Source organism: Hemiscyllium ocellatum, chromosome 1, assembly GCF_020745735.1.
Source record: "Hemiscyllium ocellatum isolate sHemOce1 chromosome 1, sHemOce1.pat.X.cur, whole genome shotgun sequence".
NCBI lineage: Eukaryota > Metazoa > Chordata > Chondrichthyes > Orectolobiformes > Hemiscylliidae > Hemiscyllium > Hemiscyllium ocellatum.
Window position 1 is genome coordinate 40,879,776 of NC_083401.1, and position 15,923 is coordinate 40,895,698.

The window sequence follows — 15,923 nt, forward strand, 5'->3', positions numbered from 1 at the left end:
ATCAAGACAATCTAAGGAAGGTGTTGCCCAAGTACCACCAGAACATTACCTGCCCCACCAGGGGCCTGAACATTTTAGACCACTGCTACACCACTGTGAAGGATCCCCCACCCTCATTTCGGGAACTCCGACCACAATGCCGTGCTTTCTTTTCCCGGCTTACAGGCAAAAGTTCAAGCAGGAGACCCCCTCGCGGATACAGGTCCAGTGCTTGATGGAGGAGGCAAAGGATCAACTCCGGTGCTGTCTGGAATTGGCTGATTGGGCCATGTTCAAACAGTCTGCAGGTACTTTGGACGAGTACGCCACCACCATCACAGACGTTATCAGCAAGTGTGTGGAGGACTGCATACCAAGGAAGTCAATCCAGGTGTTCCCCAATAGGAAATCTTGGATGGATCAGGACATACAGAACCTGCTAAAAACCAGGCATGAGGCCTTCAGATCAGGAGACCCACTCAAATAAAAGGAATCCAAGTATGACCTTTGCAGAGCCATTAAGAAGCCAAGGACCAATACTGATCCAAACTAGAAACACAGACAAACACCCGGCAATTATGGCAAGGACTGAATGACAATACAGGTTCTAAAAAGAGACAGTGCAAGATAGCAAATGATGACACATCCCTCCCAGATTGTCTCAACGTCTTCTATGCTCACTTTGAGCAGAATTTCAGCAGAGAGGTAACACCTATTCTGACAAGTCCTGATGAACCTATCTCAACAGTCACTGCATCTGAGGTCAGATCAGTTTTCCTTCATGTGAATCCAAGGAAAGTGATAGGACCAGATGGAGTACCAGGCCGTGCACTCAGAGCACATGCAGATCTACTGGCAGAGGTCTTCATGGACATCTTTAACCTCTCCCTGCAGCAGGCCACTGTCCCTGCCTGTTTCAAGAGGACCAACATCATCCCTGTGCCTAAGAAGGCTCATGCAGCATGTCTCAATGGTGACCGCCCACTGTCCCTAACTTCGGTGACCATGAAGTGCTTTGAAAGGCTGGTCAGGGCTTTGATCAACTCCAGCCTCCCCACTACTCTTGACCCACTCCAATTTGCCTATTGGACTAACAGATCCACGTCAGATACCATATCACTTGCCCTTCACTCCTCCCCAGAACATCTTGACACCAAGAACAGCTACCTAAGAATCCTACTCATTGACTGCAATTCATTCTTCAGTAATATTATTCCCTTGAGACTGATGACTGAACATCATGATCTCGGACTAAACCCTACTCTCTGCAACTGGATCCTTCGTTTCCTGACCCACAGACCACAATCAGTGAAGATTGGGGACAATATTTCATCGTCACTAACACTCAACACTGGAACCCGCCCAGGGGTGCGTACTCAGCCCCCTGCTGTACTCACTGTATCCCCATGACTGCGTTGCCAAGCACCAGACTAATGCCATTTACAAGTTTGCTGATGACACCACCATAGTCGGTCGAATCTCAGATGGCAACGAAACAGACTACAGACAGGTGGTGGAAGACCTGGAAAAATGGTGCCCTGAGACCAACCTAGCTCTCAATGCCAGCAAAACCAAGGAACTCATTATTGAGTCTCGGTGGGATGTTACTCAACTCCCCCTACACATTAACAGCACAGAGTTGGAACAAGTGGAGAGTGTCAAGCTCCTGGGAGTGAGCTTTCTTGGACTCTTCATGTAGATGCACTGGTTACAAAGGCCCAACAATGTCTCTTCTTCCTCAGGCAGCTGAAGAAATTTGGCATGACAGCGAATACCCTTGCCAACGTTTATAGGTGCGCCATCGAGAGCATTCTGTCTGGATATATTACTACCTGGTATGGCAACTGTACCATTCAAGATCAGAGACGGTTACAGAGAGTGGTGAACTCAGCCCAGACAATCACAAAGGCCAACATCCCATCTCTAGAATCCATCTTCCAGGCCCACTCTCAAGGAAAGGCCGCTAGTATTCTTAAAGATCTGTCCCACCCTGGCAATGTTTTTCTACAACCTCTACCATTGGGAAGAAGGTACAGAAACCTGAACACTTGCACCAGCCGGTTTTGAAACAGTTTCTACTCTACTGTTGTAGATTACTGAATTAATTCACAAACTCTTAACATTTGCCTGTACCTGTGCTTTTGTTTTTTCCACTGTTTACCTATTATTTACTAACTATGCTACTTAACTCTGTGATCTGCCTGTATTGCTCACAAGACAAAGCTTTTCACTGTGCCTCGGTACACATGACAATAAATTCAATTCCGTTCAATTCAATTCAATTCTAAGTGCAGAACGGCTTCGGAAACCTGAAGCATGATGGGACTTGGGGAGTTCTCGATTGTGATTCTGATGGTAGTTCAGTTGGTAGTTAGGAAAGCAAATGCATTGCTAGCATTCATTTCAAGAGAGCTAGAATACAACAGCAGAATGTACTGTTGAGGCTGTATAATGCTCTGGTCAGACTGCACTTAGACTATTGTGAACAGTTTTGGGCCCTGTATCTTAGGAAGGTTGTGCTGGTGTTGGAGTGAGTTTACAAGAATGATCCCAGGGATGAAGGGCTTGTCACTTGAGGAGTGGTTGAGTACTGTAGGTCTGTACTACAGAGTTTAGAATGATGGGGCGGTGGAGGGGGGTGGAATCTGACTGAAACATATAGAATACTGAGAGGCCTGGACAAAATGGACAAAGAGAAGCTGCTTCCACACATAGGATAGGCGAGGACCTGAGAGCACAGCCTCTGAATGAAGGGATAACCCTTTAAAACTGAGATGGGGAGGAATTTCTTGAGCCAGAGCATTGTTGTTTTGTTGCCATAGTCTTACCAGACTTTATGGATTGCTGTCTCATTAGAGAGAAGTGATGGTGGAGATTTAACCTCAAGGCCACCAGGCTTCAGGTGAGGGACAAGGTTGAGAAGAAGAGTCCTTCATGGGAACCTCAAACCGGTGATGGGAATTGAACCCATGCCTTTGGCATCACACAGCTTTGTAAACCAACAATCCAGCCAGGTCATCTCTGGAACTCATTGCTGTAGAAGGTTATGAAGACCAAGTCATTGAATGTATTTAAAACAGAGGTAGTTAGGTTCTTGATTAGTAGTGGAATCAAGGATTATGGGGAGAAGGAAGGAGAATGGGCTTGAGAAATGTATCAGCCATGATCAAATAGCAGAACAGACATGAATGGGCTGAAAGGCCTAGTTCTGCTTCTATGCCTTATAGTCTTATGGTCTATACTCCAAAGGATGTGATGCATTGAAAAAACTGGCCTGCAATCTCTTGTACTTGCAGAGATTAACAGGGATAGATTAAGAGCTCAGTAGAATCCATTTCCTGTGGGTTATATACCAGATTTTGGAAATGATGAGTGGTAAAAGAAAACAGTTCTGGGTGAAGGACACAATTTGTGTTTTCTATTTCGGACATACACACGTGAAGCAGTTAAACTCCAACAGCAGCCTGAGTAACTGTGTACTACTCTGGTCTTCTCATTCTGTGGAGCTAGTGTATGTTAGGAAGCTCACAAATAAAGGACATTCTCTATATGCCCCTGTGCTTGCTGGTAAAAAGAAAAATCTTTGATTATTAGAAGTAAATCACAAGTCAGCAAAACCACTGTTGAAAAGGAAACAGGAAAATTACTTTCAGCTGACTTATCAAACCAAGAATCTCCAGTTGAGCTGCACAACTGCTGGAGTCAGCACCACTGGAACCACAGTTTCATGGTTACTTTCCTTCGCCTTGTGGATAATCAAAAGATTAATTTGTATCAAAGCAAAATACTCCGAATGTTAGAAACCTGAACTAAATTTAAAAGTGCAAGAGTAACTCAGAAAGTTTGGCAACATCTGTACTAAGCGAGGAGCAGGAAAATCGTTTGTTTCGGGGAAAGGCCCTTAATCAGGAATGGATTCTCCATTCCTGATGAAGGGCTTTTACCTGAAACGTCGATTTTCCTGCTCCTCGGATGCTGCCTGACCTGCTGTGCTTTTCTAGCACCACTCTAATCTAAACTCTGGTTTCCAGCATCTGCAGTCCTCACTTTTGCCTAACATCTATAGTGAGAGAAACAGAGTTATTGTTTTGAGGCCAATGACTATTACAGAGTTGTAAAGTTATGTAGCATGGAGAGGGGCCATTTGGCCCATTGTGCCCATGCTACATCAAGCATCTATCTACTCGAGTCTCATATTCCAGCACTTGGCCTGTAGCCTTGTGTGCTATTGTGTTTCAAGTGATCATCTAAGGGCCAAAGTTTTGAAGAAGTGCCATACTAAATTCAAAATATTCATGTTGCTGCTCTGTCCACAAACGCTGCCAGTTCTGTTGAGTTTCTCCAGCACATTCCAGTTTTATTACTGATGTGTACATATTTTTCCAAATTATCATGTGTTTTCTCACTTCTAATCTGTGTGTATGTTATTGTGTTTTATTATTATTCATTGCATTTTAGTATCTCACTCTTTCCTTAACCTAAGAATGCCTGTTTAAATTAGCTTCTTTTAAAATATAAGTATATTGGAACTCGGAAAGGTATCCATGAGGCAAGAGTTCTGTGTTAAACTAATCTTGTTGTGCCAACTGAAGTGTGTAGTGGGGAAGGTGACAAATTAAGCATAGTGGGATTTGTTTAAACTGCAGGGATTTTTTTTTTAAAAAAGAGAAGCCTCACCTTCTCCAAACTATGTTTCACAATCAGGTTTTGAAGATATGTTTGTCAGAGCACACCCACCAGTAGAATGCATTTAAAGCAATCTCACAGCTCTCGGCACTCAGTCCGAGCTCTGTTGTCCTGCACCCTTGCTGCCTTGGAGGTTGTGACCTCAAAATCTTGTCTCATGACCACATTAGGGATTATGGTCTGTATTTTGGAACACTCTGTCTTAAAGCCAAGCAATATGTTTCCTTTTCTCTTCTAATTTTTCTGAAGAGTCTCCTCGATTAGATACAGTCTTACAGTTGCAATGCTCCAAATGATGATTTATTGATCTTGATCTATTTACTCAATGATTCAGATCGCAGGGATTTGATGCATCTCCGTCAGCTGGGACAGTGAATGATGAGGCTCTGTGCTGTTGACCTGGCAAGTCGTTTCATTTCACTTGGTCTTTTGTCAATTTTCAAAATTTATTTTGTTCTAAAATGTCATTTTCCAGAAACTGGGCTGCATACTTTAGAGATCTTTGTTGTTCATAGCATTTAAAAGGAGTTGCTGTAAGATCTAAGCTCACTAGAATTTCCACATTTCAAAAGAATGGGTAAACTAAACATAGTTATTTTCCAAATTACACGCATTGTAATTGCCAGTCTGCTCATGTCATTCTGTATCTTGTAATTTTCATACCATACAGAATTGTTACAGCACATAAGGAGGCCATTCAGGCTATTGTGCTGTCCTTGTTCAATCACCTCCTGCTTTTTCCCCACATTCCTGTATACCATTTCTATCAAAGCAATTATCCAATGCCCTCTTGAATACCTGAAATATAGAATTCAAATTTCACCATCTTCCATGGTGGCATTCAATCTCATACCCTAGGAATATTAGGGACATTACTCATCTAGTGACATTATCACTACACCACTGCCATCCCTTGCACTGTCTGCTTCCAATGGGAGTCAGATAAAATGAATTTATGTTCATGACTCAGTTTCCCCTTTTTAAATAGCTTCAGTGAAACTCACAATATTCTTGAGCAATATTAGGTATTTCTTAATTTTTAACTGACTTTTTTCCTTAAGCATGTACTTAGTATTCGAAACTGCTGTTAAAGATGTTCCTTTGTATTTTTAGACATTGCTGAAAAATGTGTTGCTGGAAAAGCGCAGCAGGTCAGGCAGCATCAAAGGACCAGGAGAATCGATGTTTCGGGCATAAGCCCTTCTTCAGGAATGAGGAGGATGTGCCAAGCAGGCTAAGATAAAAGGTAGAGAGGAGGGACTTGGGGGAGGGGAGTTGGGAATGAGATAGGTGGAAGGAGGTTAAGGTGAGCGTGATAGGCCGGAGAGGGATTGGGGGCGGAGAGGTCGGGAAGAAGATTGCAGGTCAAGAAGGCGGTGCTGAGTCCAAGGGTTGAGACTGAGAAAAGGTGGGGGGAGGGGAAATGAGGAAGGTGGAGAAATCTGCATTCATTCCTTGTGGTTGGAGGGTTCCTAAGCGGAAGATGAGGCGTTCTTCCTTATGCCTGAAACGCCGATTCTCCTGCTCCTTTGATGCTACCTGACCTGCTGTGCTTTTCCAGCAACACATTTTTCAGCTCTGATCTCCAGCATCTACAGTCCTCACTTTCTCCTAGTTGATTTTTAGACATTGGTTTTCACCTCATTAAACAGCTGCCACTATGTCACTCTCAGTGATATCACGATTGAGATGGAACCCTGTATGCAGCAAAGGAGTTCCACAGCTTGTAGAGGAGATCATAGGTTTCTCACTTGGAGCATGACCCAGGTCACTGGATTTACAGGAAAAAATTCTGCCCCTGCTGAACATCTATTTCCCCCTCTCTCTTTTAAAATTCTCCTTAAAACTCACCTGCTTTAGTCACCTTAAAATCTCCTTCTTTAGCTTTGTGTTAATTTTTGTGCACATCCCTGTGACACTATTTGGGGCAATTTATTCAATTCAATTGTTTATAAATACATCTCATTGAATATTAATCTATTTAACATGACTCCCTCAAGTTTTCTTTAACCTGAAAATACTGTTTTGTTTAGTTTATATAATTCCACAAGTAATGATGATCATAAGTAGCCATTTTATCCATTTAACAGACAGCAACTGTTATTCTGTGCAAAGGATCACAGTTTTTTTTTTAAAATGTCACTTTTGGGATGTGGATACTGTAATGCTTCTGCTTATTGTCCATCCCAATGTGGCCATGAGGAGGTGATGGTGAGCTGCCTCCTTGAACTAGTTTATCTGGTATAAGTGCTGTTAGGAAGGGCTTTCCAACATTTTGATCCAATGATAATGAAGGAATGGTGATCTAATGTCATGTTTCAGTGATGTGTGACTTGAAGAGGAAAATGCAGTGGGTGGTATTCAGATATCCCTGATGTTTCTGTTCTTCGAGAAGGCTGTGGTTGTGAATTTGGAAGGTACTGTTGGAGGAAATTCAGGGGATGCCACTGTGCACCCTGCAGATGGTATGCACTGTTGCCTCTGCGCACTATTGTGGATGAACGAATTCCCCATTCAACTGCTTTGTCCTGGGATGGTGTGGAGTCTGGTGAATGTTGTTGGAGTTTCCAGAACAAGTGGGGCGTATTCCTTCACACTCTTGACTTACACCGTTGATGCTAGACTGCCTTTGTAGGAGTCAGGAGGTGATCTGACTTTGTAAACAATCCAAGCTCTGATCAGTCCAGTCTTATTCTGATCTCATCTACTTTGATTGGTGCATTTCCCAGCCAGAATCCCTGAATAACGATCAGAAATGGGGAATCTTGTCTATTATCTTTCTCCACAGTATGTGGTATGATGATACTAATTTCAGATGAAGAGGGGTCACAGTCTGTAAACGTGAACTCTGATTTCTCTACACATTCTGCCAGATCCGCTGAGTTTCTCGATCAATTTCCGTTTTTGTTGCTTTAATGTCACCTAATATTTGGGATATTATTGATGTGGATGGGACAGTTCGCACAACGGAGCAATTTGGGAAAAAAAAATCCACACCTGACGCAGCGAATTTTGCCACACGGTAACATTAGCAGGTCAACACTAACCGAGCCGAAGGAAACTGAAACCGGCGATCATTAAGTTTAACACGCCCTTTCTCCAAGGAGCAAGACTGAGTGAATTGGAGATTCATTTCCCCACATTACCTGCCGTACAGGATAGGAACCTGTTTAGGCACCTGTCAGCTGTTTAGATGGCTTTATGACGGGTGGTGGACTGTCTGGGTCCTCGGAAGGAGGTTCAATATGAAATCAATGCAACACGCACTTCCTCATTTCGTTTAATTCATTTTTTCCATATCTATGTTGAAGGTGCCTTAACATAAAGCCGTCAGGACAGAGAAGGTTTGATACATCGGATTGTTAATCCTCTTTTTTGTTGAAAATTAACCTATCACAGCCGTGACAATTTGTCCATCCGTATTACACACGATGCAATATTGTCCTGCAGAAGTAACAAATGCCTTTTTTGCAGCAAATGCCACATTAAAATGTTTGCTCTTCATGTGCAAAGACTACTTCAGTAACTGTGTATGTACATAAAGATATTTTATGAATAAAGTGTATTTTTGCAATAAAACATTTTGTCCGTGTTACACAGACTATAAAATAGTTGTGAAACAATTTAGTAACTTCCAGCAAACTGCATTTCTTAAAGAGCAAACGCCTTAAGGGTGGCGTTATTGTGTTTTAAACTGATGATAAGATTATGAATTTTGCCGTTTCTTTGAGAAATCAATTTCCCAGACCCCTGTCGAGTCTGGAATATTTGGTAACCACTCAGTCCCCCAATGTCATTCATCTATTGAATATTCAGACTCCACCTCTTAGTCTCGACCAATGGCGGGGAAGAAATGCTGAAACATTAGCCAAATATCTATCTGCCGATTAGTCGGATGACTGAAGAGATTTGTTTAAAAAGCCAACTGCAGGACTCGAGCATGTGAAACAATTGAAACAAGGTGCCTGAAAAGTTTGAACTCAGGGTGTGAAGTAGCTTTTTGAGGCCAGTGGAATCGGGGCTGGCTCTTTAACGGAAACATCTTTAATTAAAAAGTACAAACATTAATTCACAAAGATCAGCCTTTGTAAAGCACACCCGAACATCAGAGGGGCATCTGAATGAAGGCGATGACTAGCGTCACACTCTGTATCTGTCTATCTCTCTTATCCGTGGGCTTCTCAGAGAAAGACTTCAAGGACACAGTTCCTGGTAAGAATGTGTTTTATAGTTATTATCAAGTGTTCTCTAAACTTTAAAAAAACAAGAGTATTAAACACTAACAGTGTTGGAAACTTTTCTGAAGCATCTTCCTGTAATTCATATTCTTGTATAAATTCATGGCGTCTTTCTATTCATAAAAGGGGATACCATTTTCACTCTTATAAGAACTTGTACCTCTGATCCGGTCGGTTTAACCTCCTTAGTGCTTTGTTTGTCAGAGCATCGCTTCTCCTCATGTGCGGGAGAAACAAGACACCACGGCAAAACAAAGAACTGCGGATGCTGGAGATCTGAAACCTACCCAGAAATTGCTGGAGAAACTCAGCAGGTGTGCGGAGAGAAAGCAAAGTTAACGTTTCGGCTCCAGTGACACTTCTCCAGTTCTGAAGAAGGGTCACCAGGCCCGCGATATGAATTCTGTCTCTCGCTCCACAAATGCTGCTGAGTTTCTCCAGCAATTCCGCCTTTGGTTTTAACGAAAGAAAATCTTCCTTTGAATGACAATAGCAATGACCTACCGTGCAAAGCGGCTGGATTGCTGCACAACTAACCCAAATACCTTCTGAAGACAAGAGGCCGTGGTATATTCTAAGACATCTTCACCGAGTAGTTGTGCTGCCAATCATACACCTGGCTGTCCTCAACTCCTGGTGAACCCCTGAACGCTGCTTGATGGCAGAATGTGTGGCGGGAGTTTGGCCAGAACCAATGATCGGGTTTAGTCAGTTTTCATCCCAAGACTGAGGCGAGGGAACTAGGCAAGAAGGCCAGCGTTATGAGGCAAAACTTCAACTGATTTTCAAAGAACTGTACAGAAAGCAAAAGCCAACTTTAAATCGACTTACAGAGAGAAGCCAACAGTTTACAAAGAAAGCGAGGCGTGCGGGAGAAATGAGAAAGGTAGGAGGGCAGAGCAGTCTGGGAGCAGGAAAACGATTCAGAGATGCCGAGGTGTTTGAAACACAGCCCCCCTCTCTGATTCCTGTAAAAAAAATCACCCGCAGGTAAACAACGGACAGGTCAAATTGACCACAGCAGCCGGTTCCAACAGTCTTTACAACAGCGACTACACTGCAGAAAGTACTTAGTTGTAAAGCGCTTCGAGATGTTCGAAAGTTAAAGTACACTGTTTCCTTTTCCCGGCTGAACTCAATGTTCAATCCGCGTGGTTTCCCTCCAAGTTTCCTCCCTCATGTGCAGGTGAGGTGAATTGGCCATGTGACCGGGGATGTGTAGGCTCGGTCCATTAGTTAGGGGTAAATTTGAAGTAATAGTGTAGGGGAATGGGTCTGGGTGAGTTACTCTTTGGAGGGTTGGTGTGGACTTGTTGGGCCGAATGGCCTGTTTCCAGACTGTAGGGATTCTATGATTCTGTAAATGTTCAACTCTGGAGGTAGCCTGGCATCCCCTTGGTGCTTGAGCTTTTCCTCTGGGGCAGTGGTAATAATAAAACTTCCCTGATGTAAGATGCTGTTTTCCCACTGGTAGGCGGTGAAGTAGAGCAGTGTCCTATTGTTGTGAGATAGTGCACTTCACTCCCATACTCAAAGAACGCTAACATCGCTGGGTTAGCTGCATTTGTCAAAGCAGCCTTCCTTCGTATTGTCTGGCTAATCCCTTCACTCCTGTTGCCCTTGTGGTGTTTGATATCTTCACAAGTTGTTGAACCTCCAACTTTCCCCCATTCTCTTCTTGCAGCAGTATGATTGTCAGAAACTATTCCCTCACAGTTTCACAACCTTGAGACACCCAAGGTTAAGCAGGTGATGAGATTATGCAGTATATCGCAGGTATTCGTGAGCTGGGTCAGGGGTGCTTAACTGTCAGGAGCCAAAGTTACATAGAGCAAAAATGCATACTAACGCTGCTGCAGTGGGCTCAGATATCAAATGTGAGAGCACAGACTGCAACAAAGTCTAAAGGGCACTCATCAGGAAACTGCTGGCAATAGATCACAGTGTGGAAAAATAACTGCCCAAATTTGTACCAAAGCTTTTATCCAATATGGGCCAAGTGCACAGCTCCATAGAAACCATGGTGGTGCCCACCATGCTGATGTCAAGGTTGACTGCTTCCACGGTAGCTAACATAACAGAGAGCTGCAACCTTGGGCTTCAGGGGGCAGTGTTTTCAAGGAGCCCTGGAGGTTCACATCACTTCTGCATTGGTGTAACGGTGGCTTATTGCAAGAAGCTTTTTCCTTAAGATCAGATCCGACCACACATTGGCCAGGAAGTGGAATTGGTTTTTGGCCTTGAAATCACTAGCTTTCCTTTCTCTTATTCCTTTTCTGAACTTCCTCTAACTGACGGTGTCCCTTCATACAGAAGTTTCTTCTGAACAAGGGTCTCCCAGATAGTAATACAAATAGAATTCAGTTGTCTGATAAATCAACTTTTGTTCTGGAATTAGTTTTGATATTTATATAAGTAGTGAACTGAGGGAAAGATTCACTGGGGTGGACAGAAGAAAGATAATGGCAGATGGTGATAGTAGTTGTGGGATTGTTGCTTTGTTTTGGATAGGCGACATGTTTCATGTAGAGCACTCTTCAAGCAACTCTTTGAGAGTTCTAGGATCTGGGGACACTGGCTGTCCATACTCTTCATGGTGTTCCTCGTTTTTGTTATGCTGCTCATTCCTGCTGCATCTCCTGCTCCATTTCTTGCCACCCAGGTTGTGCCAAAGGCAGGCCCCTCACACTGGGGAAGTTGTGCAGTCAGCACCAGAGGATGACAAATCACAGCAATGTGTTGTAGAGCTCCATTGGAATAGTCCAGGCAGTACATACAATACATCACTTCAGCGTGCCAGCTTTCTGCTTGATGACCTTACTGGTGGCAGTGTAACAGCATTGCTACTTGCTCTGTAGCTCTTTGTAGACTCTAATAGGAATTAGTGGCCAAACCAGAAAGTAGCATTTAACATGATGAGCTGTTTTGAACAAGGACAGTACAGATGATTGAAACACAACATATTATCTGCAAATAAGATCGACATTGAGAAAGTGAAATGTATTGAGAAAGATACTAGACTAACGATAAGAATTGTACAGGGCAACATGGATCTTAGATAAACTTTCAATATATCTTAAATTTAATGCTCGCTTAATCTCCTTTTCTCTGACCATGGGAAAGGGATGTAAGTATGCTTCCTGATGTGACGAGCCCCTTGTCATTCTCTAGCATATTGGCAGCTTAAAACTGTAAAATGGCACTCATGTCATCTGCTGCAAGCTGAAAGGAAACTATGGTAGAAATAGAGCCACGGTGACGGTGTCAGCCACATGCAACTTTGTCAGTGCCCTGGCCTAAAGTTCAATTAGTTACTGCAGGAAGTGACGTCGCTCATTTAACACATTATTTGTAGAGAAAATGCACCTGAAACATTTCTTCTCACTGAGGTTTCTGTAGGTAAATTGCTCCCCTGAAGACATGGGAATGTTCCACTTTGAGACCTGTAGGATTTAGAGTCACTGGTGGTCCATTCACGTCACACTGTTCTGATACTCTCTACTCTTGGTCACCTCCTGTTCCAAATTTGGCTTTCTCAGGTGATGGAGTTTACAGTGAGTTTGTCCTCCTATTTTTGCTCCTGTTCTTCCCTGTTTTCCCTTGCTGTTCTTCCTCTTCCAGGCTAAAGCTATTCCTACCAGTCCACTAAAGTAAACCTGTTCAGAAGGTGGCCAAAAAAACCAGGAAACCTGCGGATGCAATTCTCAGGAAAGGACCCTCAACGTTAACTCTGATTTCTCTTCACAGCTGCTGCCAGACCTGCTGAGCTTTTCCAGCAATGTCTGTTTTAGTTTCCAATTAATGTCTCCAATTAAATGCAGTAGTAATTAACTCTTTAAATTGAAGGGGGTGGGTGGAGAGTTGGTGTGAGGATTATCATGTGGCCAATCTGGAATTGCGGCAAGCCAATAACATTTAAATCCACAGCAACTTATTCGGACCATTATTTTAATGTTTCATTCACAACTTCAAAAGTTTCTGGCATGTTCCCTAGATACTTATGGATTAGTGCAATGCAATAGCTGAGGCAATGTATTTTGTGTGTGTGTGTGTGTGTGTGCTCTCACCTGGATATGAATGCTGAAGCATCTGTCACATGCAAGATAACTTCAGCCCCAGTAATTTTCTATGTACTGAGTTTAATGTTTACTGAGTTTAACCTATTTTTCAAGTAAGTTCAGCTGCAAAGTTTGAACGTAAGCATTCCTAACATTTTTATGACTTGAATTTCCATTTTCAACCTTCATGATCACCTTCTCTTGCATCAGCTGTTGAAAGCGTCATTACTCCCCAAGCCTCAATAATTAACTTGCATGAGATTCTTTGGATGTTGAGTAGGTTCCAGTAGACTGCTTCATGGATCCGGACAATGAGACATCAAATGCTTTCTGAAAAATCATCCTGCTTCCTGCTGATGCATGGTTCAAAGATAAACTTCTCTATTCTTTAGTATTTCTAGTCATAGATCATAGAGTCATAGAAATGTACAGCACAAAAGCAGACTCTTTAGTCCAACTCATCCATGCTGACTGGATATCATTACTCAATCTAATCCTATTTAGAGTAATAGAGTCATGGAGATGTACAGCATGGAGACAGACCCTTTGGTCCATGCCGATATCCTAAATTAATCTATTTGCCCATTTGGCCCATATACTTCTAAACCCTTCCTATTCATATACCCATCCAGATGTCTTTTAAATGTAGTAATTGTACCAACCTTCACTACTTCCTCTGGCAGCTCATTCCATACATGCACCACCCTTTGTGTTAAAAAGTTGCCCCTTAGGTCTCTTTTATGTCTTTCCCCTCTCACCCTAAACCTATGCCCTCTCATTCTGGACTACCCTAACCCATGGAAAAGACCTTGTCTATTTATCCTATCCATGCCCTTCATGATTTTATAAACCTCCATAAGGTCATCCCTCCGCCTCCAAAGCTCCAGGGAAAACAGTCTAGCCTATTCAGCCTCTAACTATAGTTCAAACCTGTGCCCACCAACCCCACTGCCCCTGGTTGAACACTTCAACTCTCCTGCCCACTCCGTCAAGGACATGCAGGTCCTGGACCTCCTCCACCGCCAAACCATTACCATCCGACTCCTGGAGGAGGAATACCTCGTATTCCACTTTGGGATCCTGCAACCGCATAGGATAAATGTGGATTTCAACAGTTTCCTCATTTTCCCCTCCCCCTACATTATCTCAGTCCCAAGCTTCCAACTCCAGACCTATCCATCACTTCCCCCACTGACCTATCACCTTCTCCCTCACCTTCATCCACCTATTGCTTTCTCAGCTACCTTTCTGCAAACCCCACCCCCTCCCATTTATCTCTCAGCCCTGACCTACAGGTCTCATTCCTGATGAAGGGCTTATGCCTGAAACGTTGACTCTCCTGCTCCTCGGATGCTGCCTGACCTGTGATTTTCCAGCACTACACTCTCGACTCTGATCTCCAGCATCTACAGTCCTCACTGTCTCCTAGTTGAATTCAAATCCTCCAACATTGGCAACATCCTTGTAAATCTTTTCTGAACCCTTTCAAGTTTCACAACATCCTTCCTATAGCAGGAAGACCATAATTGAATGCAGTATTCCAGAAGTGGCCTAACCAGTGTCTTGTCCAGCTGCAATATGACCTTCCAACTCCTCTATTCAATGCACTGACCAATAAAGGCAAGCATACCAAATGCCTTTTTCACTACCCTGTCTACCTGTGAGTCTACTTCCAAGGAACTATGAACCTGCACTCCAAGGTCTCTTTGTTCAGCAACATCCCCCCAGGGCCTACCTTCAAGTGTATAAGTCCTGCCCTGATTTTCCCTACCAAAATGTAGCACCTTACATTTATTTAGATTGAACAAGTCACTTGAAGATATATAGGGAGGTAGCCAGGATAACATATAAACAAAAATTGGCAGCAATACCTTAAGCAGCAGATGCTTCAGGTACACACATGGGCACATTCCAACAAGGTTAAGGGATAAAAACAGGGCTCATTGGATGATGAGGGAGTTTCATAGATTAATTTGTTGAGTCTCTGCAGTGTGGAAGCAGGCAATTCGGATCATCGAGTCCACACTGCCCCTCCAATGAGCATTCCATCTCTGCATCTTCCATGGCTAATCTACCTCGCCTGCTCATCTTTAGACTGTGGGAGGAAGCAGAGCACCTGGAGGAAACCCACACAGACACAGAGAATGTGCAAACTCCACACAGTCTCCAGAGAGTGGAATTGTACCTGAGACTCTGGTGCAATGCTAACAACTGAGTCACTGTGTTGCCCAATTTAAAAATTATGATGAACAAAAATATGTGCTAGTTCCTGCTCTGCCATTCACATGTGTGAATCAAGACAGATGCTTGTCACAGTAATGTAGCATCAAGTTACCATGTAGGGACTCTCTGAATATTGTACACAGGCTGGCTGCTAGTTTCCTGGAAAAGTATAATTATAATCATAGTTTATCTGATTGACTACTTTTACTTGCTCAGTTTTTCCAGGTATCAGAACAGTTTCCTTTGGGACTGGCTGCCCTATAATAGTTACCCAAGTGGCAATTCTTCATAACTGAGCTGAGGGAATGTTAGAATGCCATCTACGTTGGGTGGAATCATTGATATTCTGGTTCTATTTTTTTCCCAATATCCTCATATATGAATTTTTCAGCAAGAGTTGTCAAATAGTAATCAAATGTGGAATTCCTGGTTTAATTTTCCCCACATCATGATTAAGCAGTTAATTACAGCTCATCAACCTTTCTGGTTGAGTTGAATTAATTCAATTCAGACTGTAGTTTGAACCTGGAACCATTTTACTCAGTTTCACATTAAACAGTGCATTCCATACTTGATATCTTCATGACCAAAGTAAAATATTTTTTGTATCATGGGTCGTGGTTTTTTTCATGTTGCGAATATACCTACAGTGTTAAGAGATTAAATTGCAAAACAATGACCAAACATGCAAACTGCAGCTAATTCTTGCTATGGTGGATAGCATAAAACAGGGAGTGGT

The 15,923-nt window shown here is 42.9% G+C and overlaps 1 protein-coding gene across 4 annotated transcripts in view; it reads left to right on the forward strand.

The window, feature by feature from the left end:
• Positions 1 to 5,886: 5,886 nt before the first annotated feature.
• The window catches only part of LOC132831738 (endothelial lipase-like), a 35,181-nt gene continuing 25,144 nt past the window's right edge, over positions 5,887 to 15,923 (forward strand). For 2 of the 4 annotated variants that reach the window (XM_060849760.1, XM_060849790.1), the window contains exon 1: positions 8,577 to 8,877. In XM_060849760.1, coding sequence (XP_060705743.1) covers positions 8,787 to 8,877 — 91 coding nt within the window. In that variant the 5' untranslated portion in view covers positions 8,577 to 8,786. Of the gene's footprint in view, positions 5,912 to 8,576; positions 8,878 to 9,719; positions 9,790 to 15,923 lie in introns of those variants that run through there. The other 2 variants (XM_060849780.1, XM_060849770.1) reach the window with 2 other exon arrangements.